General features: G+C 54.6%; 10 protein-coding genes across 10 annotated transcripts; 3 read left to right on the forward strand and 7 right to left on the reverse strand.

Annotated features, from left to right (window-relative positions):
• Positions 1-12: 12 nt before the first annotated feature.
• BDP81DRAFT_314569 (uncharacterized protein) lies at positions 13-6,484 on the forward strand (the record flags this gene model as incomplete). The annotated part of the gene is made up of 2 exons (XM_060584008.1): positions 13-6,158; positions 6,217-6,484. 2 exons carry the CDS (start codon positions 13-15, stop codon positions 6,482-6,484), a joined length of 6,414 nt encoding a protein of 2,137 aa, XP_060447674.1.
• Positions 6,485-6,966: 482 nt separating this feature from the next.
• Positions 6,967-8,912, reverse strand: BDP81DRAFT_314867 (WD40-repeat-containing domain protein; the record flags this gene model as incomplete). The annotated part of the gene is made up of 2 exons (XM_060584038.1): positions 6,967-7,627; positions 7,717-8,912. 2 exons carry the CDS (start codon positions 8,910-8,912, stop codon positions 6,967-6,969), a joined length of 1,857 nt encoding a protein of 618 aa, XP_060447675.1.
• A 533-nt stretch (positions 8,913-9,445) lies between these two features.
• On the forward strand, positions 9,446-11,899 carry BDP81DRAFT_470246 (endonuclease/Exonuclease/phosphatase). Its single transcript, XM_060594542.1, has one exon. It carries the CDS (start codon positions 9,846-9,848, stop codon positions 11,406-11,408), a length of 1,563 nt encoding a protein of 520 aa, XP_060447676.1. The 5' UTR covers positions 9,446-9,845; the 3' UTR covers positions 11,409-11,899.
• Positions 11,686-14,262, reverse strand: BDP81DRAFT_314498 (kinase-like domain-containing protein; the record flags this gene model as incomplete). The annotated part of the gene is made up of 5 exons (XM_060584000.1): positions 11,686-12,420; positions 12,727-13,207; positions 13,268-13,471; positions 13,502-13,997; positions 14,052-14,262. The coding sequence occupies 5 exons, from the start codon at positions 14,260-14,262 to the stop codon at positions 11,686-11,688; spliced, it is 2,127 nt and encodes a 708-aa protein (XP_060447677.1).
• An 869-nt stretch (positions 14,263-15,131) lies between these two features.
• Positions 15,132-16,801, reverse strand: BDP81DRAFT_314735 (uncharacterized protein; the record flags this gene model as incomplete). The annotated part of the gene is made up of 4 exons (XM_060584026.1): positions 15,132-15,337; positions 15,397-16,042; positions 16,103-16,582; positions 16,715-16,801. The coding sequence occupies 4 exons, from the start codon at positions 16,799-16,801 to the stop codon at positions 15,132-15,134; spliced, it is 1,419 nt and encodes a 472-aa protein (XP_060447678.1).
• Positions 16,802-17,284: 483 nt separating this feature from the next.
• Positions 17,285-18,922, reverse strand: BDP81DRAFT_404955 (ThiJ/PfpI family protein). Its single transcript, XM_060588921.1, has 2 exons — positions 17,942-18,922; positions 17,285-17,863 (listed from the first exon to the last, which is right to left on the reverse strand). Exons 1-2 carry the CDS (start codon positions 18,555-18,557, stop codon positions 17,658-17,660), a joined length of 822 nt encoding a protein of 273 aa, XP_060447679.1. The 5' UTR covers positions 18,558-18,922; the 3' UTR covers positions 17,285-17,657.
• A 367-nt stretch (positions 18,923-19,289) lies between these two features.
• Positions 19,290-19,803, reverse strand: BDP81DRAFT_196315 (uncharacterized protein). Its single transcript, XM_060582481.1, has one exon. It carries the CDS (start codon positions 19,700-19,702, stop codon positions 19,415-19,417), a length of 288 nt encoding a protein of 95 aa, XP_060447680.1. The 5' UTR covers positions 19,703-19,803; the 3' UTR covers positions 19,290-19,414.
• Positions 19,804-19,903: 100 nt separating this feature from the next.
• Positions 19,904-22,052, reverse strand: BDP81DRAFT_315345 (glycosyl transferase family group 2-domain-containing protein; the record flags this gene model as incomplete). The annotated part of the gene is made up of 3 exons (XM_060584083.1): positions 19,904-21,051; positions 21,150-21,375; positions 21,492-22,052. 3 exons carry the CDS (start codon positions 22,050-22,052, stop codon positions 19,904-19,906), a joined length of 1,935 nt encoding a protein of 644 aa, XP_060447681.1.
• A 156-nt stretch (positions 22,053-22,208) lies between these two features.
• On the reverse strand, positions 22,209-22,752 carry BDP81DRAFT_196309 (uncharacterized protein). The gene has a single exon (XM_060582480.1). The coding sequence runs from the start codon at positions 22,650-22,652 to the stop codon at positions 22,365-22,367; it is 288 nt and encodes a 95-aa protein (XP_060447682.1). The 5' UTR covers positions 22,653-22,752; the 3' UTR covers positions 22,209-22,364.
• A 2,973-nt stretch (positions 22,753-25,725) lies between these two features.
• On the forward strand, positions 25,726-26,618 carry BDP81DRAFT_423368 (uncharacterized protein). Its single transcript, XM_060590064.1, has one exon. The coding sequence runs from the start codon at positions 26,002-26,004 to the stop codon at positions 26,530-26,532; it is 531 nt and encodes a 176-aa protein (XP_060447683.1). The 5' UTR covers positions 25,726-26,001; the 3' UTR covers positions 26,533-26,618.
• The last annotated feature ends 1,164 nt before the right edge of the window (positions 26,619-27,782 follow it).

Genomic DNA, 27,782 nt, shown 5'->3' on the forward strand with positions numbered 1-27,782 from the left:
CGATCCCTTATAATGGAAACCCCCATGTCAACTCAAGAGCGCCAGCTCTGTGAGTTTCTCCGAGAGCTTCCCGCAAGATGGAACTACGAGTACGACGATCAAGCGCACCACGACCTATTGGAAAGTCTCTTCTGGTCTTTGGCAGGAGGCGAACGATACATGCCCCTCTTCTTCCCCTCTGGACGTCCTTCGCACAACCTCAAACTCCACGATGCTCAAGGCGCAGAGGAAGGCGCCGAATACACCGATGCCGCCCGCGGCAAGCGATGCGGCCACATTTTCAAGCCCGGAGAAGCCTCCTACTCCTGCAGAACTTGCAGTACCGATGATACTTGCGTCCTTTGCAGCCGATGCTTTGACTCGACCGATCACGCCGAACACATGGTTCGCATCAGCATTTCCGTCGGTAATAGTGGATGTTGTGACTGTGGCGATGACGAGGCGTGGCGCCTTCCGATGTTCTGTACGATTCACTCCGAGACGAGCCCGGAGAAGGGCGAGGGAAAGGGAAAGGAACCGGCCGGTCTTTCCGAGGACCTGGTGCAGAACATGCAGATGACAATTGGCCGTGTCTTTGACTACATCTGCGACGTCATATCATGCTCACCGGAGCAGCTGCGGCAAGGCAAGACGGCCGACTCTATCCAAGCCGACGAGGAGCTTTCGCGCTTGTCTCCAAGCATCTATGGCGAAGGTCCTTCGGGGCACCCCGAATACGCGCTGGTCCTCTGGAATGATGAGAAGCATACAGTGGAGGATGTGCAGAATCAGATTGCGCGGGCTTGCAGAACAACCGAGGCTCAAGCTCTCGAACGCGCTACCGAGACGGATCTTGTCGGGCGCAGCATTCTGAAGCGGCTCGACGACCTTGACGCTCTTCTTGAGATGGCCACTAAGTTGGAGCATATCAAAGTAACCGTCACCATCAGGTCATCGCGCGACACGTTCCGTGAGCAGATGTGTGGGGCCATGATTGAGTGGCTCAGCGACATCTCAGGATGTAGTGTCGGATCAGATCACACCATTCTGCGAAACACCGTCTGCCAGGAGATGATGAAGCCTTGGAGGAAGGGCAGTCCTGGAAGCCATGCTATTGTGGGAAAGGATGGCATTTACGACGAAGAGAGGTTCTTGAGAAATCTCGAGCAGTCTCAGTCTTTCACACAGCACGTCTTGCTGCAGATGCAGCGTATTGCTGCCCAACAGCAAACAAGAACTTTGGACGGCAGTGATGATGATGACATCGACATGGGCAGGGGAAACGGCACTCCGGATAGTGACGCAGGCGACGATGACGATGATGACGATATGGACGACATCATGATGGTGGATATCCAGCCTGATGGGCCTGGGGATATTGGCCTCGAGTGGCGTGGTAATGATCAAGCTTTGGAAGAAGATGAAGCTACCATGGCCGGTTATCCGCCTCCTCCACCCCCACCCGCAGCTGCACGCCGGTCCGCCAGAGATCGCGATCTGACGCCTTCAGATTCCGACACTGCCGAGCCCTTGATTGCACCTGCGATATACGCCAAGGCCAACTTGGAAATCCCCAAAACCCCTGGCCAGGGAGAGAAGGCGCCCTCACCGAAGCCGGGTAGGTACTGGCTTGAGACTCCTCCTGGGTACATGAACCGTGAGAATGTTCCCCCGGCAGAAGATGTCTTCCAAAGGGTTCGTCTTGACTGGCTCATTCTATTCGACCTTCGCATGTGGAAGAAAGTACGCAACGACCTTCGATCCCTCTACATTTCAACTGTTGTTTCGATACCCGAATTCAAGCGCATCTTGGGACTACGATTTGCAGGATTGTACACAACGCTGGCTCAACTCTATCTGATTGGAGACAGAGAGCCAGACCACTCCATCATCAATTTGTCTCTACAGATGCTCACGACACCGTCGATTACTGCAGAGATTGTCGAACGCGGCAATTTCATGACGAGCTTGCTCGCCATTTTCTATACCTTCCTAACCACGAGACAGGTGGGTTACCCGTGGGATGTCTCGTCCAATGCTGTCCTCGCCTTCGATTCCGGCTCAGTGACGAATCGGCGCATGTACCACTTCTATCTGGACTTGAAGTATCTTTTCGGCTCGCCAAATGTCCAAGAGAAGCTGCGCACCGAGGAGAGATATCTCTTGCAGTTCTTGGATCTTGTCAAGCTACACCAAGGCATTGGGCCGAATGTTCGCGCCATTGGGGAGCATGTCGAATACGAGACGGATAGCTGGATAACGGCTTCGCTGGTGACACGCGAAATCAACAGACTCGCTCGACAACTTGCCGACGCGTACAGGAATGTGCCGGAAAGCGAGGCCCACTTCGTCGCCCAGGCCATCAAATTGACAGCAAAGGCAGTGATTCTTCACTCGATTGGTGCCGAACGCCATCGGTTCAAGCAGGCGGAAATCAAGGAAGAGGTCAAGTTCAAGACTTTGGGTGATTTCGAGTTTGACAATGAGTTGGCACGGTACGAAGTGGTCAAGTTTACCGTCGAGGAGGACCCCATCAGCTTCCACCACGCCCTCCACTATACGCTCTCGTGGTTGGTTGAGTGCGGAAAGTCTCTCCCTGCCTCAAGCATGCGAGCTCTGTTGAGCTTTACGACGCAAGACCTGAGGGTTCCTCCCCGCTCCATGGGTCGCAAGGTCATGCCAAGAAGGGACAACTCACCGGAAGATAATCTCATGGCTGCATTCGACTATCCCCTGCGAGTTTGCGCTTGGTTGGCGCAGATCAAGGCGAACATGTGGGTTCGCAATGGCATTAGTCTGCGTCACCAGGCGGCGACATATCGTGGAGTCAGCCAAAGAGATGTTTCTCACCACCGAGATATCTTCTTGCTCCAGACTGCCATGGTTACGGCTGATCCAAGCCGCGTCCTCGCATCCATCATTGATCGATTCGGCATGGAAAAATGGGTCAAGGGCTTTTTTGAACAAAAGTCGGCGGCGCAAGACGATGCGCAACATTTGGACGTGGTTGAAGACATGATTCACCTCCTGATTGTGTTGCTGAGTGATCGCACATCATTGATTGCCTCTGAGGACGAGCCCAACGCCAACGTCCTCGCCATCCGCCGCGATCTCACTCACATTCTTTGCTTCAAGCCCCTCTCGTTCAACGAAATTAGCAACAAGCTGCCCGAGAAGTGGCAGGAGCAAGAAGATTTCCATCGTGTGCTTGATGAAATGGCTTCGTTCAAGCCTCCAGAGGGTGTCTCCGACGTCGGCACTTTTGAGCTGCGACCCGAGTTCGTTGAGCATATTGACCCGTACATTGCCCACTACAACAAGAATCAGCGTGAGGAGTCCGAGTTGGCATATCGCAAGAAGATGGCCATCAAGACTGGGAAGCCGGTCGAAGAAATTGTGTACGAGCCCAAACTTCGATCTATTCCCTCGGGCCTGTTCAAAGACCTGGCTGCATTTACCAGCACCGGCATGTTTGCCCAGGTCATCTACTACTCCTTGCTCTACCCGCTGGTCGCCGCCAGACTTACGCCAAGCGTGCCATCTACTCGGACTGAGACTTTCCTTCAGGTCGTCCTTCACCTAATCCTCATTGCGATTTCCGAGGACAAGGCAGACGAGAGTGACATGACGGAGGAGTCGCTCAACTCCTTCGTCTTCATATCCCTGACACGCACGGCCCGAAGCAACTTCATGCAAGAAGCGCCTAATGCGAAGACCATCGTCGCGTTGCTGGACATGATGTCTACCAAGGAAGAGTTCAAGGCATGTCACCCCAAGATTGCTCTCATCCTGAAGAGGATGCGACAGAAGCGCCCACGCAACTTTGAGAATGCCTATGTCCGGTTGGGCGTATCAGTTGACCGCATTGATACTGCATCCCCAGCCAACAACTCTGCCGAGGAAGAACGCGAGCGCAAGAAGAAGGCCGCGCTCAGTCGGCAAGCCAAGGTTATGGCTCAGTTCCAACAGCAACAAAAGAGCTTCTTGGAAAACCAGGGCAACATTGACTGGGGCTCGGATCTCGAGGATGAGGAAGAGGCCGAGCAGAACGCTGACCGGAAGAACAACTGGAAGTATCCCACTGGCACCTGCATTCTGTGTCAAGAAGATACGGACGATCGTCGTCTTTATGGCACGTTTGCTCTCTTCAATGAGAGTCACATTCTACGACAGACGGATTTACAAGATCCTGACTTTGTTAGAGAAGCCTTCCATACACCTTCTAGCCTGGATCGCTCTGCAGAAGACATCCGGCCGTTCGGTGTTGCTCATGAGAATCGACAAGAAGTCACCAAGGTTAATGCTCAAGGTGAGAAGTTTGTTGCGGAACGTCAAACGATTGGCAAAGGATTCCCGTCCAACCTCTCGCGACCTGGACCGGTCTCAACTGGTTGCGGCCATATGATGCACTACAGCTGCTTTGAGATGTACTTTGATGCGACAAATCGGCGACACCATCACCAAATTGCCCGACACCACCCCGAGAACCTTCGACGACAAGAGTTTGTCTGCCCGTTATGCAAGGCTCTTGGAAACGCGTTCTTGCCCATCATTTGGAAGGGGCAAGAAGAATGTTTCCCAGGGCCCCTTCAATCCCAGCGCATCTTTGCAGACTTCCTAGACGCTCAAATGCGATCCGGTTACTACGTCCTTGGTGCGAATCGCCCGCCCGACCAAGTTCAGGCAGGATTCGCCAGCTATACCGCAGGACAAGTCACGGGTTCACTGGCAGAGAAGGCGCCTCAGCTACTGGAAGAAGCATGGTCGGCTGATGAGTCGGGCCTGGATTCTGTGGTTGTAAATACGCCGCTGACATCCGTATTCCCGGCAGCCAGCACGCCGGTCTCCAACCGTCGATCTGTACAGAGTGATGGTTCCACTCTCATGACCGAACTGGCCAAGGTTTACCGCCGCCTTCGCGATACTGTACGGTCTAACAACTTTGAGACTCGCCACGACAGGCTCATCATCGAGCTGCGAGAGAAGAACGAGCTGTGTCATAGCGACGTCCTGGCTAAATTGGTTGGTTACTCCACATCGGCCGCAGAGATCCAGCAGCGTGGTACCGAAGCCCAGTACGGTATGACGCTGCTGGAGAAGATTCCCGAGCAGAGTCTGACGCACCTCCGCATCTTGGCTGAGACGGCCACTGCCTACCGGGCTGTTGGTGGTCTTAAGGCAGGCGGAGACAACTGGATCGACGAAGAGTTCCGCCTGGATAGCGAGCGGCAACACGTTCAACTATTCGTCTCGCAGTACTTTGGACAGGAAACGGAACACGTCAGGCGTCCTATCGACATTTATCCGCCGTTGCTTGGCCAGGATGCCTTTATCTTCTTCACCGAGTGCGTCTTTGGCGTCATCCCCGCTCAGAACTTTGACGTCACCCATATCCTGAGACTTTGCTATCTTGCGGAGATTGTCAAGGTTGTCTACCACATGGGACGCAACATCCCGGTGTCCACTTGGGTGAACCATCTTCTCAATAGGGAGACACAAGATCCGGCACTGAAGAACTTTGCCGAATTCTGCCTTGCAATCACCAAGACCGGCATGGAGATCAACGTATCCCACCATGAGATGCCAGCAGATCTTGGCGAGAACAAGGGCTTCGGACAACCGGAGCTGGACAACCTCGAGGGCTACTACACTTTCGTCAAGAAGTATGCTCTGACTTTCCTTAGGAAGAGCGTCATTCTTCTCTACATCAAGTACGGCGTAGACTTCAACAGCCACGTTTCTCCTCAGCCAGACGCGGACGAGTTAGACCGCCTCACTGAAGTACTTCGGGTACCGACCTTTGACGAGATGTGTGCCGCCATCACCGACCATGGTCCCAAGTTCGGTTGGCCTGAGTCGACATCCAGTCTAGTCAGTGGATGGATCAGACATCAAATCATGTGGCCAGGCGACGCCGACCGCAGGCTCCCCAAGTCCGCGCTCATTAGTCACCCAGGCATCTTCGAGCTGGTGGGACTACCGAAGAACTACGACGCTCTCATCGAGGAAGCCACTCGACGCAAGTGTCCGACGACAGGGAAGGACGTTTCGGATCCCATGATTTGCCTGCTTTGCGGAGAGGTCTTTTGTGGTCAGGCAGTCTGCTGTCTCAAGGAGGAGACGGCATCTGGCGACCGTGAGCCGCAGAGGATTGGCGGATCGCAGCAACACATGCGAAAGTAAGTATTCATGAATGTTGATATGAAAAATATCCATATTAATCTCCCCATGTTCTAGGTGTCAGAGCAACATTGGCCTCTTCCTCAACATTCGCAAGTGTTGCATTTTCTACTTGTTCAGGTTGTCGGGGTCCTTTAGCAGCGCACCTTACATTGACAAGTACGGCGAGACGGATCTGGGCCTGCGCCACGGCCGCCAGCTTTTCTTGAACCAGAAGCGCTACGACTCCATGCTGCGTACCACGTTCCTCAGTCACGGCATTCCGAGCTATATTAGTCGTAAGCTCGAGGCGGAAATTAACAATGGTGGCTGGGAGACGATTTGAAGTGTCGCCGGGTGGATGGAAGTGATGAAGTCTTGAAGAAACGAGCCCCATGCAGAAAAGAGAGATACCGGAGGGGGGGAATTGGCGGGCAGAAATACATATTCTTTCGAATTGCGGGTGGAAAGCGAAGGATAGACATGACATGCATCTTCGACCCTTTTTGTTATTTTCTCATCGCTAGAACACATAGCAACTTTGGGAGGGGTGTGGCAGGGAGGCAACGTCGGAGTTTCGACAGGTTGGCAAACGAGTGTTTGAATTTCAAAATAGCAGAAAATGATACTCTGCACAAAACAAAGATTCCGCTGGAGTTTTCATATTTGGCAACGACGTCTGCCCGTTGAAGAGGTTTCAAGAGGACAGTTGTCCATGTGTCTTGGTATCATGTTCAGGTCATCTAGCTATCCCCCGAGATGAGTCTGTTTTCTCCACCCCCCCTTTCTACATATCTCTCTCTAGCTTCCCCTGCGTGAGACATCCCATCATACACCAGCCATATCCACGTCCTCTTCCTGCTTTATTGGCGGTTCCGTGCCATTGATATGCGCGACTTCTTCTCCTCTGGCCTCCTCACCATTTGTGTGACCATTCGTCAGCGTTTTCTCCGCTCCATTCGTCTCAGTACCATCAGCAGCAACAGCGGCAGCAGCAGCAACGGCCTCAGCACCACCAACCTCCCCTTCGCTCAACGCCCTCTTAAAGATGCGTATCCGCCCGTCCTGCCCCGCCGAAACCATGACGTCCCCATGAACTTCAACCCAGAAACACACGCTGGCACCCTTGCCTCCTCCTCCCCCCCGGTGCGAAGAAGAATCCTTCTTGTGCGTGGGAATCCGCTGGACAACCTCCTTCGTAACAACATCCCATAGCACAATCTCGCCGTCCTCGCTGGCCGAGGCGATGAAGGCGCCTTCGCCGGGGACGAGACCGAAGCAGCCGCCGATAGCGAAGCGGTTGTTGGCGTGGCCCTGGTACGTCTTCTTCACGGAGCCGGCGACGTAGTCCCAGAGGCGGATGCTGTTGTCGAGGTTGAAGGCGAGGACGAAGCGACCGTTGGGCGCGAAGCAGACGGACGTTACGGCGGGGTTGTCTTCGTGGACTAGGGTGCGGAGGCATTGGCCTGTGTAAGTGTCCCATATGCGACTGTGTTTGTATGTTTCATGGTTAGTGGACAAGGCTTCCAGTCAAGTAGAAGAAAGAATTGGGCGCGGGGGTGTGTTGGTTGAACTTACATGAGACCATCGGTGGAGCAACTCACGACCAACGTGCCGTCGCAGGAAAAGTCGATGCCGCTGACCGGGTCGCTATGCGCCGGTAAACTACGCATCAAACGACCCGCCCGCACATCCCACAGAAACACAGCCTCATCGTAGGATCCCGAAGCGAGGATATTTCCCCTTGGCGAGAAGGCAAGACACATGACATAATTATGATGCCCCCGCAGCGGCGGCATGGGATGAGCCGCAGGCGCCGCGTCGTCCTTGGCCATGTGGCCCACGCCCTTGGCAGTGACCTTTGGCCGGCCCGTCACCCGGTCCCAGAGACGAATCGACTTGTCGTCGGACCCCGTCGCCAGGCTCTCGCTGTTGGGGCTCCACGCCACGCAGCTCACGCCCGCCATGTGGCCCACCAGCGTGTCCATGTGCTCCCCCGTGGCCGCGTCCCACGTCTTGACGGTGCCGTCGGCCGAGGCGCTCGCGATCCAACGGCCGTCGGGCGATATCCGTACCTGCGAGACGGGGCTCCCCGCGTGTCCGCTCAGCACCCTTTTCTCCTCGTACCGCGGCCTCACGGGGCCCCTCTTCACGGGTCCGGGTGTTACGGGTGTCGTTACTGTCGCGCCGGTATCTGCGCCACCGTTGGTTGAGGAGAGCCGTAGCCTGCGGTCGACGGCGCCTGAGAGACTGCGCGGTGAACTCCCCCCGCCCGATGTGGACGCGGGCGATCGTGATCCTGCGCGGGAGTCGTCTTCGTCGTCGTCATCGCTGCGTGAGCGCGAGGGCGAGGCGGTCGCCGATCTCGGTGTGCGCGATCGCGACCGCGACCTCGAGTGCGAACGCGATCGGGATTTGGAGTGTGAGGAGCGAGAGTAGTATGCCGCCTCGTTGAGCTCGTCCTCGCTAGGAGACCTGCTAGGTGTCATGCTGGGGCGGCCGCGGTTGGTGGACAGGCGACGTGACGTGCTGGACCGCTGCTTCTTCGTTCTCGTTGTCGTCGTCGCGGTGGTTTTCTTCGCGGCTGCTGCTGCTGCTGCTGCTGCTGCTACTGCTGCTGTGGCGGAGGTGGTGGTGACTGTGGTGTCGTTGAGCTCATCTGGTGAGCTTGATCGTGGTGTCGCGGATGTGCTATGTGCGGCGACGACTTTGCGACGTTTTGGAGGGGGTTCGGGGAGAGGCGTTGCTGCTGCTGAGGAGCCGAGTTCTGACATTTTCGAATTGAATTTGGGTGGAAAGGTTCGAGTAGGTGAGGGGGGTTTTGCCAGTTCTCTTGTGTATTGGTAGAGAAGGCTGTTCTGTTCGTTCGTGGGCGAGCCGTGGGAGGAAAGCGCAATGTCAAGGAGAGTAAATGATAAGGCTGAATGAAAGACGGACGGAAAGAATGATCAGCAACATTTGGCGCGTTGAAAAGAAGCAGGGGTTGCTTGACTGACGTTTAGCGGTTACTTTTCAGCCTCGTCTCCACCGCACAGGTCACTCCGGGGTCAAGCTTCTCCCCTGATAGTGTGCGGGACCGCTAAGATAAGAAATCGCTGCTGCAATCAACGTACCGATTGGCCAATGGCGAACCACTTGGGTTCGCTCCGGCCGCGCAGACGCAAATAAGTGGATTCCTTCCGTCGACAATCCCCGGCACTCTGGCAAACGCAAACGGGAGAGCTCCAGGAAGTCAGAAAAAGAAAGCCGAACACAACGTCACCCGAAAGTCCAAGCGTCCGTTGTAGTGACCTTTTCATCCCATCTCATGAGAGCCCCGCGATCCGACCTCACCTTTGACGGTAATGCGACTTCACGTTCATCTTTTCAAATGCCATAGCGCCAGCCGAGTTACCTATAGTACTTGCCATTGCGATAATTACAAAACCTAGATCCGGCTCTCACACTCCACTTCGGAAGCTTCGGCGTAATCGTCCACGACCTGCAAGTGCCGACCTATCTTATAGCGAGCTTGTTGTCGTCTTACACGCGTTCAACACTTTTTAATACCTTACCTCTGCCCAATTTAAGCCATCTCATTCTTTGGTTTCTTCCGCATTCTCTTTAACGGGGTTCTTCTATTTATTCAACCACATTACTCCTTCCTTTCATAACACATACCTTCAGATTCTTCACTTCCTCATACCAAAACATCTAAACCACCAAAAATGGACGACCCTCTCCCAAAAGAGCTCCGCCTCCTAACCCTCAACTGCTGGGGCCTAAAATACATCTCCAAGCTCCGCCCCCAACGCCTCGCAGAAATCGGCCGCCGCATCGCCGCCCTCCCGGACCCGCCCCACGTCGTCGCCCTCCAAGAGTGCTGGGTCACCGCCGACTACGACGCCATCCGCGCCGAGACCGCCGCCGTCCTGCCCCACGCCAAGTTCTACTACTCGGGCCCCTTTGGCGGCGGCCTCGCCGTTCTCTCCCGCTGGCCCCTCGAAGAAAGCTCCATGCTCCGCTATCCCCTCAACGGCAGACCGACCGCCTTCTGGAGAGGCGACTGGTACGTCGGCAAGGGAATCGCCTGCGCCCGCATCCCCATCCGCCTCGCCGCCGCCGCCGCCACAGACGGCGATGACGACAACTCGGCAGGAGGCCGTCCCGGGAGAGACCACGTCCTCAGCATCTTCAACACCCACACCCACGCACCCTACACCGAAAACCAACCAGGCGACACCTACCTAGCCCACCGCCTCTCCCAATCCTGGGAAATGTCCAAACTCCTCCGCGCCGCCACCCAACGCGGCGACCTCGCCCTCGCCATGGGCGACTTCAACATGCGGCCCTGCTCCCTCCCGCACCGCATAATCACAGCCCACGCCCCCGTCTCCGACACCTGGCGCGTCCTCCACCCGGACTCGTCCCTCGGCGCAGCAGACGACCCCCTCGAAAAGGCGCGCGGCAGGCCCGTCCCCTCGGCCGACTTCAACCTGCGCGAAAACGGCGCCACGTCAGACCACGTCTACAATACCTGGCGCTGGTCCAAGGAGCAGCAGAACAAGTTGGGCGAGGGCAAAGACCCCATCGTCATTCCGCCAGAGACCCTCGATAGAAAGGGGAAACGCCTGGATTACATCTTCTTTGGCAGCAGCAGCAGCAGCAGCAGCAGCAGCAGCAGAGACGACGGCACCTGGGTCGTCCGCAGCGCCAAAGTCGGCATGGTCGAGCCGCATCCCACGCTAGGCTGTTCTCTAAGCGATCACTTTGCCGTCGAGGCAACACTGGCATACCAGACCCCCCACGATCACAAACACCTAGGCGTAGACGCAACAGGAAACGACAATGAGATATCCTACCTCCAGGACGCCTCAGCCAGCTCTCATCGCGACTCCTTCGCGTCCGAGAATCCCCCCCTTCCCGAAAGGCCGGGCAAAGGTCTTCCACTCCCAGTCTACGACGAGATACTCTCCGTGACACGTCAGTACATCCACCGGGAGGAGTCCCAACGGCGCTGGCGGGGGATACACTTCTTTGCGTGGTTTGCCGTCTTGATAGCGTGCCTTGTAGCCGTGTGGTTCAGCCCGCACAACTTTGTCGCCTTCATCCTCATGCTTCTGAGCAGTCTTGGGCTGGTTGCCGGTGTTGTTGACGGTCTCATGTCACTCCTCTTCTTCAACTCTGAACTCCGAGCCTTGAAGGAGTTTGAATGGGAAATCACAAACGCCAAAAGGCATGCACGTGGGGCCGTCTCAGGAGAGAGAGAAGAGAGGGAAAAGTCTTTTTAGGGACCCAAACGATGGTCGTCCTGCAGAGTTTGGAACTATGATACCCCTGGCTCCAGGTGTAGTTGGTGGTGCCCCCACAACATGTCACACGCACCAGGAGAGAGGCTAATACGTAATGAAGAATAATGTCTATTCATACTTGACGTTCTTCTTTCCTTCTCATGATGGCGCAACACACCTTCTACGCGTGCCCAGCCCAAGCTCTCACCATTAGCTACTACAAATCTGCCCCTCCGCCCAAAGTCGCCTCGGGTGACCACCCATTCCTCGCCCTCATTCAAGAATTCATAGGGTAGACTGTTCCAACAGGCCTACGACTGACCATGTCTTTGCGTCGCCATGAATAACCCAGAAAGGCTGTTTGCTTTCTCATCTGAAGAACTTCCTCCTTTACCCAACGGTCCCGGAGCAATTTGTCTCTTGGGCGCTTGTGTTCTTTTCGCCCGACTCTTCTGACGTACCATTTGAGAAAGGCCTTTTCGGCATCTTCCAAAAAGGCATGATCGTCAATATCGCGATCAAATCGTTTCAATTTGGATGAATCGTAGGGTTTGGAGACAAACTCAGTGGTTAGACCCTTCACATCGCTTTCAAAGCCATGCTGTACAAACCTGAGACGGAGATCGTCCAGGTTCTCCGGCCGCTCCACTATTTCAGAATCCATTGAATCAGACCAGTCGCTGATCGGCTCGTCTTCTTCGAAATAGTGAGAGTCGGCGTGGCTTTGGATGTGCGGTATCCACTCCGGTCGACTGGAGCGTATTGCTTCCCAAGGAACGCCCCGAAACCACGGGTGAGCCTTGATCTCGGATGCGTCGTTATTGAAAACGTATTGACTTGGTACCCTCTTGTATCCTTGAAGCTTTTCCCAGCTCCGTCGAGCATCTTGGTTGCGATACTCAGGTGAAGAGAGGCGGCCGTCCTTGTCCCGAAGCAGGTCCTTGATCAACTGCCGGCACACTCTGGAGACTGGAGGTCCGTCAACAGGAAAGACCAAGCTTTTCCGATATTCCTGTCCTCGGAATCAGAGAAATATTCAATGGCAAGTGCTGTTCAGACTTACAAGGATGTTTTGTTTGGTATAGTGGCGACCCTTCTCGGAGAGAAACGGCGTATGCCCATATAGGCATTCGTAAAGGATGATTCCAATACTCCACTAGTCGCATCTGCCATCATATCTTTCTCCCATGACCACTTCTGGAGCCATATACTGGCTTGTTCCAACAATTGAGCGGGCCAAGGATCGGCGCGTCTCTCCTGTTCGCCAGCCAAGTAGCTTGTCGACTTTCACAATTTCGTCTGCGTTTGTTTCGACGACATTGAACGGGCTTTCAAGTCCATCAAACTTGGTTTGGAGCAATTCTGATGGTGGATAGTGTTTTGATGACCCTTCCCGAGATGATTGTCGCCTCGACTGTCCACCATCACGGGCGGCTTTTCGATCTTCGCCATCACCGTCTAGCGTAACACCCGTTAGGGCCAGAATTGACTGTCGCTGCCATTTGTAGTAAGAGGTGTCATGGGACCAATGGTCGTCAAAAGCCAGCCCAAAATCCGAGATTTTCAGGTGGCCATCGGCACCGATGAGGAAGTTGTCTGGTTTGACATCTCGGTGAATGCATCCAAGTCTGTGGGCCTCTTCAACGCAAAGTATCATCTCAGCAATGTAGAATCGAGTCCTCGACTCGGTCAAGATGTTTTCGCGAATCAAAAGACCAAGAAAGTCACCCCCCGGCATGTAATCCATGAGAAGGTAGAGATTGACTGGATCTTGGAAACTGGATATCAGGGGCACAACCCTAGTCCCGGTTAGCATGGCAGAACAGCGTTGCCCAGCACATCGAGAGGACTCTTCTCACCATTCCGAATTCTCAGAGGCCGCCAAAAAGTCTCTCTCCGCTCGCAAGTGCCCTTCTTGGCAGCTTCGAATCATGTCAGACTTTCGAATGACCTTCATAGCATAGACCTGGCGTCGGCATCGGTCCCATACAAGCTTGACAACCCCGAAGCTGCCTTTCCCGAGAATTTGCAGAGTCTCGAGGTTTTCCAGGTCTGATCCTCGACTCATCCCAGCGCTAGACGTTGTTGACTACGCAATTCTGCAGCTGTAGGTCTTGGCGTTTCGTTGTTCACGGAGGAAATTGGTCTCCATTGCAAAGAAGAGCCTCCAGTAATACTCCCTTTCACTCGGGCCGAGGTGACCCCCGTATAGATCCATGTTACGTTGGTGTTCGGCTATACGTTGTTCACGTGGTGTGGGACGACTACTCAAGGCCTCCTCGAAGTAGTTCTCTAGGTAGATTCTGGCTGCTGCTGCTCTTTCGACCGTGTGGACCCTTTGCTTGTCAGAGAGTCGATTCCAATCCAACTGTCCCCAGGGTATGTATTGGGACGTCGAGGGAAGCTCAAACTCCAACTCAGGGGTCGGGTTTGTGGTGGACTGGCCCAGTGGGTGGTTCGTGACAGGCTGAGCAATTGGGTATCGCAGAGGGCGGGATTGCGATGGCTTGGTGGGCATCCTCCTTGTGTCTATGAACCTGTGAATGAAGTTCTTTCTGGTGGACCTAGCACTGCCCGAGGACCGTAGGTCTGTACTGCGTGTCAGCTGGTATTGATTTGCCCTTTGAACAAATCTCTACCTACCTTGATGGTGATGACGATGTCTCCCCTTGAACAAATGCGTCAATGGGGTGGCCTGACGTCGAGGACGGGGATTCCAAAGAGTGTGCTGTGCCTGGCCGTCTACTTCAGGGCCGAGGTCTGTTGGGAGTGTGTGGTTGGCGTCTATGGTCGTTGCCGTAGGGGTCGGATTTGAACGTACGACGACACTGCTGCGGACAACTTGTTGATGCATAATGCTTGATATCGATGGAAGAACTATTAGAAGAGGTAATGAGACCTGTTAGTATAACGATCTGTGATGAATGCGGAAGTCCAAATGAGAGGCGGACGAACAGTCCGGCTACGATGATGTTTGGCCTGTTGGCATGTTGTTTGAGAAGATGTAGGCAACCTACTATAGGGACGAGGAAGGATATGGATCGTGGTTTTCAGCTCTGGATTCAGCAAGGGACTTGCCAAAAGCAGTCAGGGTAGTTAGACGTTGCGTCTGGTCTACAGGGTAGGCAAGGTCCCTTCCGGATGTTCACCAACGAAGAAAGGGTGCAGAATGAGCCTGCCCCAACATCTCAAGACACCATAAGGAAAGTCCAAGCACGATCAGTCACCAAGAGTGTACGCTCGCCGGAAGGTTCGATGAAGGTAAGAAGCAAGGAAACTTTGATTTTTCGTAAAGGAGACCGGAGCTAAGTACAGACCGACCGGAAGAAAACCATCCATGTCCGGTGAGAGAAATTTCCTACATCAACAGAAAACTCTTTTTGTAATACGCCAACTAATGCAGTGTAAGTCCTCGCCTCGTCATCCCATCAAACACATTCTGCTTCTCGCATCCCACAAGGGGACTGCGGATCTTCGCAGATAGCCACAGGTCGGAGACTATCCATTGCGGCAACGGCGCATTTATCGCGACTCGGCGAATCCTATCGCCGTCACACATCATTACGAGGAAAGGTCGGCGTCGGGAACGCCGGGTGCCCAGCAGAGGCACACCATCTTTCATGGGATGCCCGCCGGGCAAGTAGTGTAGAATACAGTGGGAAGCATCCTGAATCGGCGTCTCGCCGCCAAAAGGGGGTCATACTAAGTGAGGAAGCGACCTGTTTACTTGATCTCAAGGAGCTTAACGTCGAAGGTCAGGGTGCTCTTGGCGGGGATGCCGGGCAGGCTCTTGTTGCCGTAGGCGAGGTTGGCGGGGATGGTAAGACGACGCTCGCCACCGATGGCCATGCCGATGACACCGATGTCCCAGCCCTTGATGACCTGGCCCTTGCCGGCCTTGAAGGTGAAAGGCTTGCCCTTCTTGTTGGCTACGAACAGAGGGTTAGCGAGACGACCAGAAAACTTGCATTTGAAATTTAGCGCTTACCATCGAAGACCTTGCCGTCGTCGAGCTTGCCAATGTAGCGGACACTGACGCTGTCACCGTTCTTGACAGCGCGGCCGGTACCAGGCTTGCGCTCGTCAATGGTCACTCCCTGGACGACCTTGACGCCACCAGTGGGCTTGCCAGCCTGCTTGGCCTTCTCAGCGGAACCGGTAGGGCCCTGCTCGAGGTTCTTGGCGAACTGAACCTTCTTGTCGGACTTGGGGGTGGTCTTCTCCTCGGCGGCGACGGCCTCGCCCTTGTTGTTCTTGAGCTTCTTCTTGTCCTTCTTGGAGAGCTTGGTCTCATCGTCGGCCTTGATGAGGTCGTCGAGGCTCTCGGCGGCGCGCTTCTTGCCCTTCTTGCTAGTCTCGACCAGCTTGGGGGCCTCCTCCTCGTCGGTGTCGACCTCCATGACGCGCGGGTCATCAGTGTCGTCAAGCTCGTCGCTGTCCTCATCGGGCATGCCGTACTCGAGCTCATCGGGGGACAGGTCGTACTCGTCGTCGTCCTCATCCTCGTCGGACCCCTCCTCCTCATCATCGTCGATAACGTAGTTACCAGTGAGGTGGACGGTGTGGGTACCAGAAACGACGAAGAAGACCTTCTCACCCTCCTGGACGGTGATGTCAAGGGGCTGCTGGTAGTTCTGCGCGGTTGTTAGCAATGGGTTTCATTCCCAGGCTCGCACGGTCTATTCGCAACTTACGCGCTCGGTGTCGAGGGTGCAGATGACAAAGTTCTCGAGGTCAAGGCCCTCGTCATCCTCGTCATCGCTGTCCTCCTCCTCCTCCTCATCATCGTCAGAGGCCTTGCCCTTGCCCTTCTTGCTGGACTTTCCGTTGGGCTTGGCATCGTCCATCTCCTCGTCAGACTCCTCCTCGTTGCCGACAGCCTCAATCAGCTTCTTCAGAGCCTCAGCCTGCTTCTGCTTCTTGGACTTGGAAGGGTCGCTGGGGCCTCCGTTGGGCTCGTCATTGTCATCGGACGACTCGTCTTCGTCGCCGTTGGCGTCAATGAGAGACTGGAGGTAGTCCTCATCGATCTCGTCATCCTCGCCGGCCTCGAGGTCGTCACCGAAGCGCTGCTTGACGAGGCGAAGGGTAGAGCGGGGGACAGCAGGAATGTTGCCATCAGAATCAGCCTCGGGAGCCGCAGAGGGATCAATGGCGGCCATGGTGATGCGGAACTGGGAAATCCCAAGGTTAGCAACTGTGAACAAGTAGTCAACTGCGCCCACCTAGCGCAAGCTGTGACACCTGGACAGAGCCTGCGCTCAAGTGCGCATAGGCAAAGAAACAAGGCAGAGAGATGCACATACAGTGGCAGGGAAGTCGGGGTTGGCGGGGATGAGGACATCGCCAGCGGGGATCTCGAGCCCGTAAAGAGCGACAGGAAGCTGGGCCATTGTACTGGATGTGAAGGTGGTATGTGAATCTAGGTAGTAAAAGTTGGCGCTCTTGCACTTGATGATTTCTCTTCAAGGAGGTCAAAAATGAAAGACCGTTTGTTCTTGAAGGGGTTGTTTGGGGGTTATGGAAAGACTGGGAAGAGGAAGAAGACGGGGTGGGATTCGAGTGTGAGAGGGAGGTTGTACAGAAAAGTCAAGGCTCTTGAGACTTGAAGAGCTTTTGCCTGAAATTTTTTTCCACTCGACGACCAGACGGAACTTTTTTTTTTTCTTGGTCTCGACCCCACCGCTGGCGGCGCTAGTGGTGCCTTATCCTGTCTTATCGGTCTTATCGGACCATGGCAACCAAGGCGCAACGGCAGGGAAGGTGCGTCTGGGGAAGGAGCTGCATTGGACCCTTGCCCCAAAATGCTCCAAAATGCCCCAAAAATGCCCAAAACGACGTCTTCACCAGCGCTTTTGTGGACGGTGAGCACCCTCCACTCGTACACCGCTTTCTGCCTGGACTTGGTGCTGATGCTGTAGACGAAGTCTGTGCTGCCTTCCCGCCTTTGTTTGTTTGTTGCGCCATCAGATTGAGATTTACCACATGGTCTGACGAGATCACGATGGCAAGTTGGCTTGAGTTGGGCGGGCAAATCCTTGTTCTTGTCGTTACCAGATGAATCTCATCATTAACAGATTGATAACGCCTCTCTTCTATGTTCGTGAGTCCCCGCCAGCATGCAGACCAGCTGTAATTGCCTTACTCAATCTACATTTGGAAGTAGCCATGTCTCATTCTTCCCATTCGTCTCCTAACTCACCACTTCTTCCAATATCAAATGTTCCTCCTCATTGAAGTCTCTTTGATCTAGTTACTCGGCTTCACAAACCAAGCCTTGACGAGCAACCACACAAACCCCAAAGTAAACCTCGTCTGCCCCTGTTCATACATCTGGCCCCTCTCCCCAACTTCCGCCATCTTACATGCAATCTCGACAATCGGCGCAGGAAAGAGGCGCCTCTCGCTGCTCCGAGCGTACGCCGCCACCAGATCGTTACCGTTCGTGATACCCCCTGTGATGTACGAAAAATATTTAGCAAACCAGACAATAGGCAGAGAGAAGAAAAGAAGAGAGAAAGAAAAGAACATACCACAGCTCCAAAAATTCCCATCCCGACACCATCGAAACTCATCCCCCACAAACATGGCCCCCGGAAACCTCTTCCTCAAAACATCCTGCAATCCTCTCGGCCCGCATACCTTCCTCCCATCCAAAACCCCCGCGGCACCGCATAAAAACACCCCCGTACAAACACTCAACACATCCGTCGCCCTCTTTCCTTCTTCTTCCTCCTCCTCCTGAACAACATGTCCCCTCAAGAATCCCAGCGTATCTTCATCCCAGCTCGCCCCCGGATCCGGCCCGGGCACGAGCAAGATATCCAGCATGCCCGGCTGGACCTCCGGACTGGAGACGTCGTGTGTGGGCTGGATCTTGACGCCTGCTGTGAGCGGGAGGAGCAAAGGACGGCGGTGCTCTGCTGCATCCGGGTCCTCTGGATTGGGATTGGGGCTGCTGGCCTTTGCAGTAATGTAAAAGATCTCTACACTCGGCGCCAGTTCTGGGATGTGTTTGGGTATCGTGGGTAGACCACCCAGGTACTCTCTCGACATCATAAACAGGACGTCTATGCAAGCCATGTCGAGGAGCTGGCACTCGGATGGGATGAAGACCCCGATCTTGACCACCTCGGTACCGTCTGCCATTTTCTTTTTCGGATTTAATTGTGAAATGCTACAAGGTTGAGGCAATAACCTGGATGGGGATGCTGGATGATTCGACCTTGTCTTTGACAAGTCCTACTACAAGCGTGGCTGTCTCGGTATCATCGTCAAGGTATCACGACCACGCCCATATCTTTATACACGAGCAAAAAAGCCCATCAAGCCCCCCCGTTCCGTCCTCCAACCCCGAGGTCGCCGTCCTCCACTTCGCGGCCCCGGAAGCCCATCGGCACAGTCAACAGATCCCGTGCACCACCAAGTAAGAGACGCTGAGACGCTGAGCCGCCGGTGGCTGTAGTCGTGGAAGCTGATTGGGCCTATTCCCTTAACTTCCGAGAGGCTTCGGGTTTCTGACGGCTCGGCCTCGGTGGTCCGTCCGTCTGACGGATGGTCGACCATTCGTTGTAAGTAAGCTGACTTGGATGGACTTCTCGTACACTGCTGCCCCAATCGGGGCCATCTCGAATAATCGGTTGCCATCAATTTCAGTGCAGCTAATTACGGAGCTTTCTCCGGGTGACTCTAGGAACCACACACCGGAACCGACATCGCACCATGACGAAACATGTTCACCCAGGAAGCACAGCATGGAAGTTGGAACTCAAATCACCAAAGTCACTGGCATTGCGGTTGCAAATAATGTATAATTCACATCAATTTTATCGTGGCAACGTTCTTCCTGTTAACCACGCCGTCCAATCCACGTCTTAGCGTCAATTGCCATGATCATGAATCGTTCTATGTACACACAAGATTAAATATTATAGGACTCGTCCAAATTAATGGGCTCCGGGATTCTGTTTGTGCCGGCATCCCGTCTTTCTCTTTGGAGCCCATTGTCAGCTGTTCCTGCTGGGCTTGTCCCGTCCCCAGCGGATGCAGTCATCTTTCGTCACCATCCCGGCATCTTCCTGCCGCTGGTGGGTGAGCCTCGTCATGCTGGCCTGGATATGTCCGACCTTCGTTTCCACTTCGTCTTCCGTATAAGCGAATGCACTTGGACGGCTCTCTCGCTCGTCAAGTTCCTGCGTATTGCTCCGAGAACTCCGGTTTGAGGCCCCATGAATCCCCGAAATCTCTAGAATGCCGATACCATGCCATGCCATGCATATCAAGAATGCCCTCATCTATTTACACGTGAGGCTCTTGGGAGCCCCAACTTCTTCAAACACGTAATCGAGTTAAAAACCGCCGCTTGGTGGGTCTTCCTGGAATTGGGCTGTGCGTCGAATCGAAGGAAAATAATGTGAGCCGTCGACGCCTCCGCGAGGAGGGCGAGGTCCTGTCGAAGGGTAGATAAAAGTTAACAAAGAAGGAAATAATTGTCGTTACGCGATTTCGGCTGCCGTGAGGGATTTCGCTCTTTGCCGCGTGACCTTTTTGCTGACCGAGTAGACCAGGTCCAGCGTCCAGAAGTGGCACAATTGCGCTTGCGCGCAAGGAATAGCACCGTAGAGGGGAGCGACGAGCGGAACCATTGCGTAGTCAATGAAGTTCTTCTTGACGTTGCGGTAAGAGAAGTTCATGCCATCAGACAGTCCAGCTTCAGTCATCTCGCGTTGGCGGGACTTGACGCAGATGCGATGGAAGCTCTCATACAAGAAGAGGTAGAGAGCAATTTCCATGAAACCGAAAGTGCGCAGAATATTGCACACGTCGAAGATCCAGCTGAGGTGCGCCACTTCCTTGTTGCCCTCCGTGACCCACACGTACAGAGTGGAGGAGATGACGAAGATGGTCATCTGAAGGGGGAGGAAATGCGCTTCGAAGAGACGATGGAACAGGTAGACGATACGCTCCCAGTTAGGAGACTGCAATGTGTCGTGGGTAACGTCGGAGAAGACACCGCTCTCTCTGGGCTGTTCGGGGTCCTGCTGGTCCAGCTGCGTCTCGGGGACGTACACGTCGGAGGCGTCGCCCATAGAGTTGTGCAGCGGGCGGAAAGCGCGAGAGGTGTGCTTCCTTTCCTGCCAGAGTTCGACGACCTTTCGGAGCGCATATCCAGAATCGAGAGCACCCCACATGTGTCTCATTGCCTGCTTGTAACGAGCCTGCATATCCGAGTAGATACCGCGAAGACCCTTGGAGCCATCACCACAGACGTTGCTCTGGCTGACGGGGCTGACGACGGTTCTGACGGTCAAGTTGCCGTTGAGCGCGAAGAAGCACTTGAGGTACATGTGCAAATCTTCTCCGATGGCCTCGTTATCGCAATCCCAGCCGCCGACGCGGTCAACCAGTTCCAAGGGGACAGAGTAGACGGAGGTGGGAGGCGCGATCGTAGATCCAGAGTACAGTCCCGACATTCCACCGGCACCCCAAAGGATGTCGGCGACACGGACAATGGCGGGAACACTGTGGGCATTGCGGTCGAAGATGATTGGAGCCGCGTACATGGTGGTCTTTGCTGTTTCGGGATAGGCCAGGTGCATGGTAGTAAGCAAGGCGAAGAAGTTGGATGAGAGGTGGCTGTCGGCTGTACACCCCACGTTTCTGTCAGCGAATCATCCTACATGCGCAAAAATTGGAAACATTGACTGCGGCAGATTTTCAGAATCTGACATGCGTACGTACCGTCGAGACCCGTAATGATCACATCCTTGCGGCTGGTCATTGAATATTTTTGACTCAATTTGCGGGCAGCCCATGCCACGTTGCTTCCCTTGCCAGCAGATTCACCTGGGATGTCGGACGGATGAATGGTGTAATCGATGCTGCGGAACTTCTTGACAAACTCCTGAATGAGGGTCATGGCCTTAAGCTCGACGTTGGGCTCGCGTTGTTCCATTCCCAAGTAGACCTAGCGGGCAAGTGTCAGTTTTTGCACGCGTATCAACTGAGAGCGAAAGCAATCGCCAGACCGGTGATCGACGACCAGGCGAATTTTGCGGCCAATGGGTGTCGGAAGGTACTTACATCGTAGCAGCTGCGAGCTTGAGGGTGCGAAGCCAGGACCTCGAGAGTCTCCTTCAGGGTGTCCATCTCCTCCTTGTAGTTGGGAACGATAATAGCGTGGATGACGCGGTCGGGTTCCGCATCACCGTCGGTGTAGAGCTCGGGCTCGGTATCGCCAGCTTCGCTGCTGGACGCAGAACCACCGTGGGAGGACGTCAGGGTCTCGGAGCTGGACAAAGAGGTTGAGGAACCACGGCGACGGTGGGAGAGCCTGTAGTCTCTCAGTGTCCTGTTGCGAGCGATCTTCTTCAGCTGGCGGGTCATGTCAAAGACAGCCCAGCAGCATCGGAGAGGGAATGCGAAGACGAGGATGTGGATAAACAAGCAGTAGTAGGCGTAGATTTCGGTCCAAATGCCAGCGCCCTTGGTAGTCGAGGTCGAAGAGCTAAGGCTGTCCTCGTGCAAATAGTTGTGTGCCGAAGCAGCTGATTCCTTTGAGATAACCCAGTAACTCAGACCCAACAAGCCCAGCATGGCCAAGCCGCCGACGCGGCGCGAGGCCCAGGCCAGAATCGATGACATGGTGACGACCGAGGATAATGCTTCGGTGAGGCGCGTTGCCAGCGATGGAAAGGTCGACGACGAAAAGGCGACGGCTGCGGGAGGTCGACGACGGAAGGCGACGTTGTCTGTCTGTCGAGGCAAGCACCCGATAAGAGGCTTGGAAATATGTGCGAAGCCTGACTGGGGGGTTTGCTCGAGGGAGAGCGAGACCAACAACTGCAGACAGCAAGTGGGAGAGGGAGAGAGGAATGAAGAGGGAAGTAGTGAGGAGGACGAGAATCAGGAAACCTCTGGGCCGAAATTGCGAATGGCACCCGAAGAATTGGAGCCCTACCGGTCGAGGTCGATAGTGGTCTCTCGCGCTCTCTCACTCTGTCTCTGGAGAGGGTTGAGTGTGGATGAGGAGGGAAGCAGGTGACAGACAGGAGGAAGGGGGGGAGGGGGAGAGAAGGAGTGAAAAAGGGAGAGACTGAGAAGAATTAGAGTGCGTCTTGTCGGATGATATTCACGAGGAGGATAGCGACTAATGGATACGGGGGACGGACTGAGGAGGAGAGAAAGAGGGAAGAAGTGCAAGGTAGTGAGAGTGGATGATTTCTTGGATAGGGACCTGGGCATGGAGGAGGTGGACACGGGTACAGTAAGGTCGGGTCTGCTAAGCTAAGGCAAGGTGCGGTAAGGTCCAGTCCAGTCCACTCCAGTGTCCCGCGGGTGGTACACTAATACTTTGTACAGACAGGTAATGTAAGGCAGGCCGGGTACGCAGTCACCAGTGACCACTCAGTAAGGCAAGGTGAGGTAGACACGAAGACGCGAAGGGGGGCGGCAGAGAAAGGGGCGCGCTGGTTTCTCTGAGGTGCGGCGTGCCTTGCTCTGGACTCTGTATCCGTACCTGCTCCCTTTCCCTTTCACACGCGCACCTCAGAGCTTGTTTGCGTTGGACCAGACTGGTTCCAGATGGGACGTGGGGAGGGAAAAAGGGTCGCTGGTACCCAGTACTTGTGTCGGCCCAGCGCTACAGCCTGATTTGAGTGTAGAGGACCCGCTCCTGGATGTACGGATACCGATAGCTATTCTCTAACTCCGTACGGGGCCCCCAACTTTCTGTTTTATTTCCATTCTCACAAAAACAACGAACGGCACTACGTACTTTGGAGCACAGCGCCTGCCACCAACAAAGTGATGTTGAACTTCTACCGCCCCAGACACCATCTACACCATCTACACCACCTACCTTACGTGACTACCTATGTATAGAGGAGGTGCTCGCCGCCTGCAAGAGGAGGTGGGAAGACGTGCAGCTTGCAAAATCGTCGAACTAGGGCCTTGGACTGGACAATGGGGGTAGTGGAAGCCTCTGGATTGGCGAGACGACGAGCTGGGGGTTTCCTAGCACCGGTGATGGCAGCCGTAACAGACCGGGGGGGTTACTGAGGTACCTTGATCCGGAGAACTGCAGCAGATTGATGAAGAGGCGAGGCAGGTCGCAGAAGGCAATGAAAGAAAAAAGAGAGAAGCAAGAAACAGAGCGAGGGTCGAGATGGTTCCAGTGTGCCAGAAACCAGACCAGACCAGTTTTGGATGAGAATCTGGATCGTGATTGGCTCTTCAGAAGAGAAGATCGCCTTTGATTGGCCTGGGCGGTAGGGGCCTGGGGTATGCCGTACTGAGGCTAGTGCACCTCGCCCGCTCGCATCGCATCTAGTGGGCTGCCTCTGCGCCTGCCTCACTCCCATCCTCTGCCTCGATAATTGCTTTAGCGCGAAAAGGGACATGGGCCCATGGAAAGCAGCAGGGATGGCACGGATATACGGACAAGGTCTGGCTGCCTTGGGAATTTTCTGCGCTTGTACTGAATCGCCCCGCGGGAAATGAGAAGTAAGAAATTACCGAGTAAGCGGTCAATCGCGAGCACTGTGTACAGCCAGGATGTATCGTTGTGAACTTGGGCCTCTTTTCCTTTTTTTTTTCTTCTCATCCGCCGTGTTGATGATGGCCAATCGACATCGAATTACGGAGTACGGAGTACGGAGTAGCGTTCGTTGGTTTCGCTTCGTGACAGCTTCTCTTGCCGATAGCGATAACGATTCCAAGGAAAGCACTGCCATGCCATGCTACTCAAGGGCCTCATTATCATGTTATAGTAATTTGGGCCAAGAAAGTCTCATATTCTGCGGGCTTGGCCAATATTCCGAGTATAAGCGGAGTCAATATTCGTAGACAATTCTAGGCAGTCGAAATGCAGAACGTGGGAACCCCTTCAGATAGATTGACTGGGCCAGCTTGTTGTGATGATGGAAGTGTATTCGTGTGCGACACTGCGTCATGATCGAGTGCGAGCCGACAACACTGGACAGGACAGGAGCTTGTCGGGCACTGCACAGCCGCACTTGGCGGGTGGCTTCCCTCAAGCTCAATTCGAACCTTCTTTGTGCTGTCTCATCTCTCGGTTATAGTCTTGATGCTTCAGCCTTGGTTGATGTTCTCTTCTTACTTGAGTATGTCCAGCCTCAATGCCGAGAGTCTCGTCTCACAGACCATCGACGTACGGATAAGGTGATAAGAAGTACCTCACTGGCCGCCTTGCAACAAAAGTAAGTACGTAGCGACGAGTAGGTAGGTAGGTATTCAGAAAAAAAGAGCCAACAGTCGCACCTTTTACGACGACTGAGACGCAATTTCACAGAGACCCCGTACAGTGTGTGCTTTTCATGCAGCGATGCCAAGTTCATAGGCCAAAGACTGTCTGCAATGCCTGCTGCCTGTGCCTTTTTCCACGCTAGGGACGCTAGAGACGCTAAGGTGCCGTAGGGTCGCTCCTCCCGCTCTGACGGGCTGGCTCGCCCAAACGGGATATTTGAGAAGTACCTCCCCACTAACAATTTTCAATTGCTCGATCCGGGGGCATCACAGTGCAGTGAAAGGCCCACCTTGTGTGCTTAGGTTTTTTTACCGCCAGCTCTCCACCTCACCGAGCAACCTAAGCGTGAGGCAGGGGAGCTGTGATAGGTACGTACAGCCAACAACACCTACCTAGCACTCCTAGGTACGGAGTACGGTTACAAGTGCAAGGCAACTCGACATCCGATGCTGGATCCCGCGGGCATAGTACGGCGCTCCCGCGATGCGATGACAGAGGGCACCACCGTCCACGGCACGCAGGCCGCAGGAGTAATAACTCATCAACAATGGGGACTGGAGCCGGACCCGGACCTCCTCAATCCCCATTCCATTCAAGCCCTGCAAAAACATACAAACAAAGGAGGTCCAGAGCTCAACAGCCCATAATTGTTTCTGATTTCTCGTCGATGACAGTCTCGGTGGTGGATGCCTAGCATGGGAAAAGTGTAAAATCCGGCCGGGAATACTCAACAATGCAACAAAGTACTCCGCATTACTCCGTACTCTGTACGAATACTTTGGGCTTCTGTGGACTCGTGGAGGAAGATTGTTTTTGTGCCGGGTTGTGAAGCTTAGCCATCCTTAGTGGAAAGCCGCTCAGGGGGCGGTGTACTTCGAACTCCGTAGAGAGTATCCGTAGTCAGCAGTCGAAGCTTAACCTCACAACCGAACGTGGGGCTTTCCTTTCCTTATTTCCAAGGCTGGCACTTGTCACGCCTTCCTTCCTTCCTTCCAGTTGTAAGGCGCCTGCTTAGTCAATATCTATCATAAGGTAGAGGCTAATGCCAATGGAAGGTACAGGCCAAGTCTGAATGAATACCTACGCCTGAGGCAGGTGATCGGTGAGATAGCTTCCGCTGACTACTTCTCTTGACGATTATACCTCGGGTGCTTCGACTTCATCGACTTCTAGTCTTGTGCCTTGATCTTCCTCGCAGCCAACCTTGTCAGACCAGCAAGTCTATCTCTTCTGGAAACTGTTTCCATCTCCTTGCTGCTACGGAGTACCAAAGAGGCAGTTCGACATGTATCATACTTGTGCGAGGCAACTGCTGTGTTTGTGCCCATGGCATCAAGTTCTTATCAGCTGCCAGCGGTTGAAATGCGCCAAGCCACGCCCTCTCTCCCGAGCAGCTTACATCACGAGCTCAAGAACACTACGACCCAAGCTACCCTGGAGCTCAAGATAGTCGATAATACCATCAAACACCCAAAGCTCAATATCGCTAGTCCATTCTTAATTCAGTCAACAACGACGCCTATCGCTCCTACGATTCGACCGTGCACTGATCCTCCGGCTAAGGAAACATGTCGAGTATTCTTGGAAGCAGTCAACACTGCGACTATCCGCGTTTGCCAGGTCGGCGAGGACGAGCAGCCATGCGCCATCGACACCGCCTCTTGTGCCACAATGCCACGGAACAAAGACGGTATCCAGGGCCACTGTCGCCGCTGGACCTATGCTATGCTTGCGTGCGAGGACGAATCGAAACACACGGCGGGCAGATGCTGCTGGCGGTACCACGCTATCTCCGCGTCACAGACGATGCTTCAGGTCTGGGAGACTTACCACTGCGGCGCTGCAGCATGCTTCTAGCCGCCGGGACCACATGCAAAGTGGTACGTAGGCACGTCAAGCGGAGCAAATCGTGGCTCAGTCTGAGAGCGCGCACACCTCTGGATCTCGTCGTGACACCGTCTAATGAGCTGCAGTCTCGCAGTCTCGTAGTGCCCATTGGCTCCTTCAAGAGTGCTTCCCCAACCCCAGCTCTCACAAGCGGCGCCGCAGCTTGAGCTGTCGACAGGCGGCGGGTCAAAGGAGGGGGGCTTCCAGCGTGGCAGCTGTGGCTGCCGTCGTCATCCATCACGGCTATGCTGCGGCATTGTCGTCATAGGGCGAAGAGATGTGACCCTAAAGAGACGAGGTCATGGGTAGCTAGACGACGAACGACGACGATAACCTGAGCGAAACGCGCCTACACAGGCGAGATTGGCCACGGCATGGGCAACGGGACTGCAAGGCAGCATGCTTGCCAAATGTCATCTCATGGCATGCATTTTTCGACCAGACCTATCGCACACTTTTCGCCCTCCAGGGTTCGCATCGATAATTGCACTCTGCTATGCTAGACTAGCTTGCGGTCGAGGCCCCGCGGACAATGTTCTTAGTCGTCCCACCATCGCCAAACCTACACTTGGTGTCATCCTGCGCTGAATCTGAAGCTGTCCAGTCGGTCCAATCCAGTCACAGTGCGGCCCTCCCGCTCACTCACAGTCGGACTGGAGAACCGACGTGGGATCTCGTGGCGTGCTGGGATACCGTTGCTGCGAAATGATGGGATGCTGAGACATGGCCATTCTCCAATTTTCCTCTTCACCTGGCCTCTCCGGCCTCCTCTTCCTCTGTCTGGCCCCTTTGCAGAGTCGCAATGGCCAAGGAGACAAAAAAAAAAAGATTGAAGCCCAAATCAGCAGACGAAAATCAGGCCTAGGTGCTCTGGCCAGGTCTCTACCAGGGCCCCAGGGTTGCAAAACTGTAAACGTGCCTGTCAAGATTCAGCAGTGACGGGTCACGGCAGCCGGGGCGGGAAATTTCGACCTGCATCCCGTTGACTTGGATGCCCTGGTCACACTGTCCGATATCGACATGTGCCCGACAAGTGTATATCATCAACAATCTATCTCACCAGTCTCAATCACGCTCAGACACCGGGCGGTTGGCCTTGGTCAATGCAGGTTCGGCGTGGCCTTGCGAGCCGCATCAACATCATCAAATCAACGCCGTTGGCTTCTAGCGCATTTCACCAGCCCCGTGCTCACCGCATTCAAGCCGTCTTGATATGCTCG

The sequence above is a fragment of the Colletotrichum phormii genome (assembly GCF_030913505.1).
Source record: "Colletotrichum phormii strain CBS 102054 chromosome Unknown BDP81scaffold_6, whole genome shotgun sequence".
Lineage (NCBI taxonomy): Eukaryota > Fungi > Ascomycota > Sordariomycetes > Glomerellales > Glomerellaceae > Colletotrichum > Colletotrichum phormii.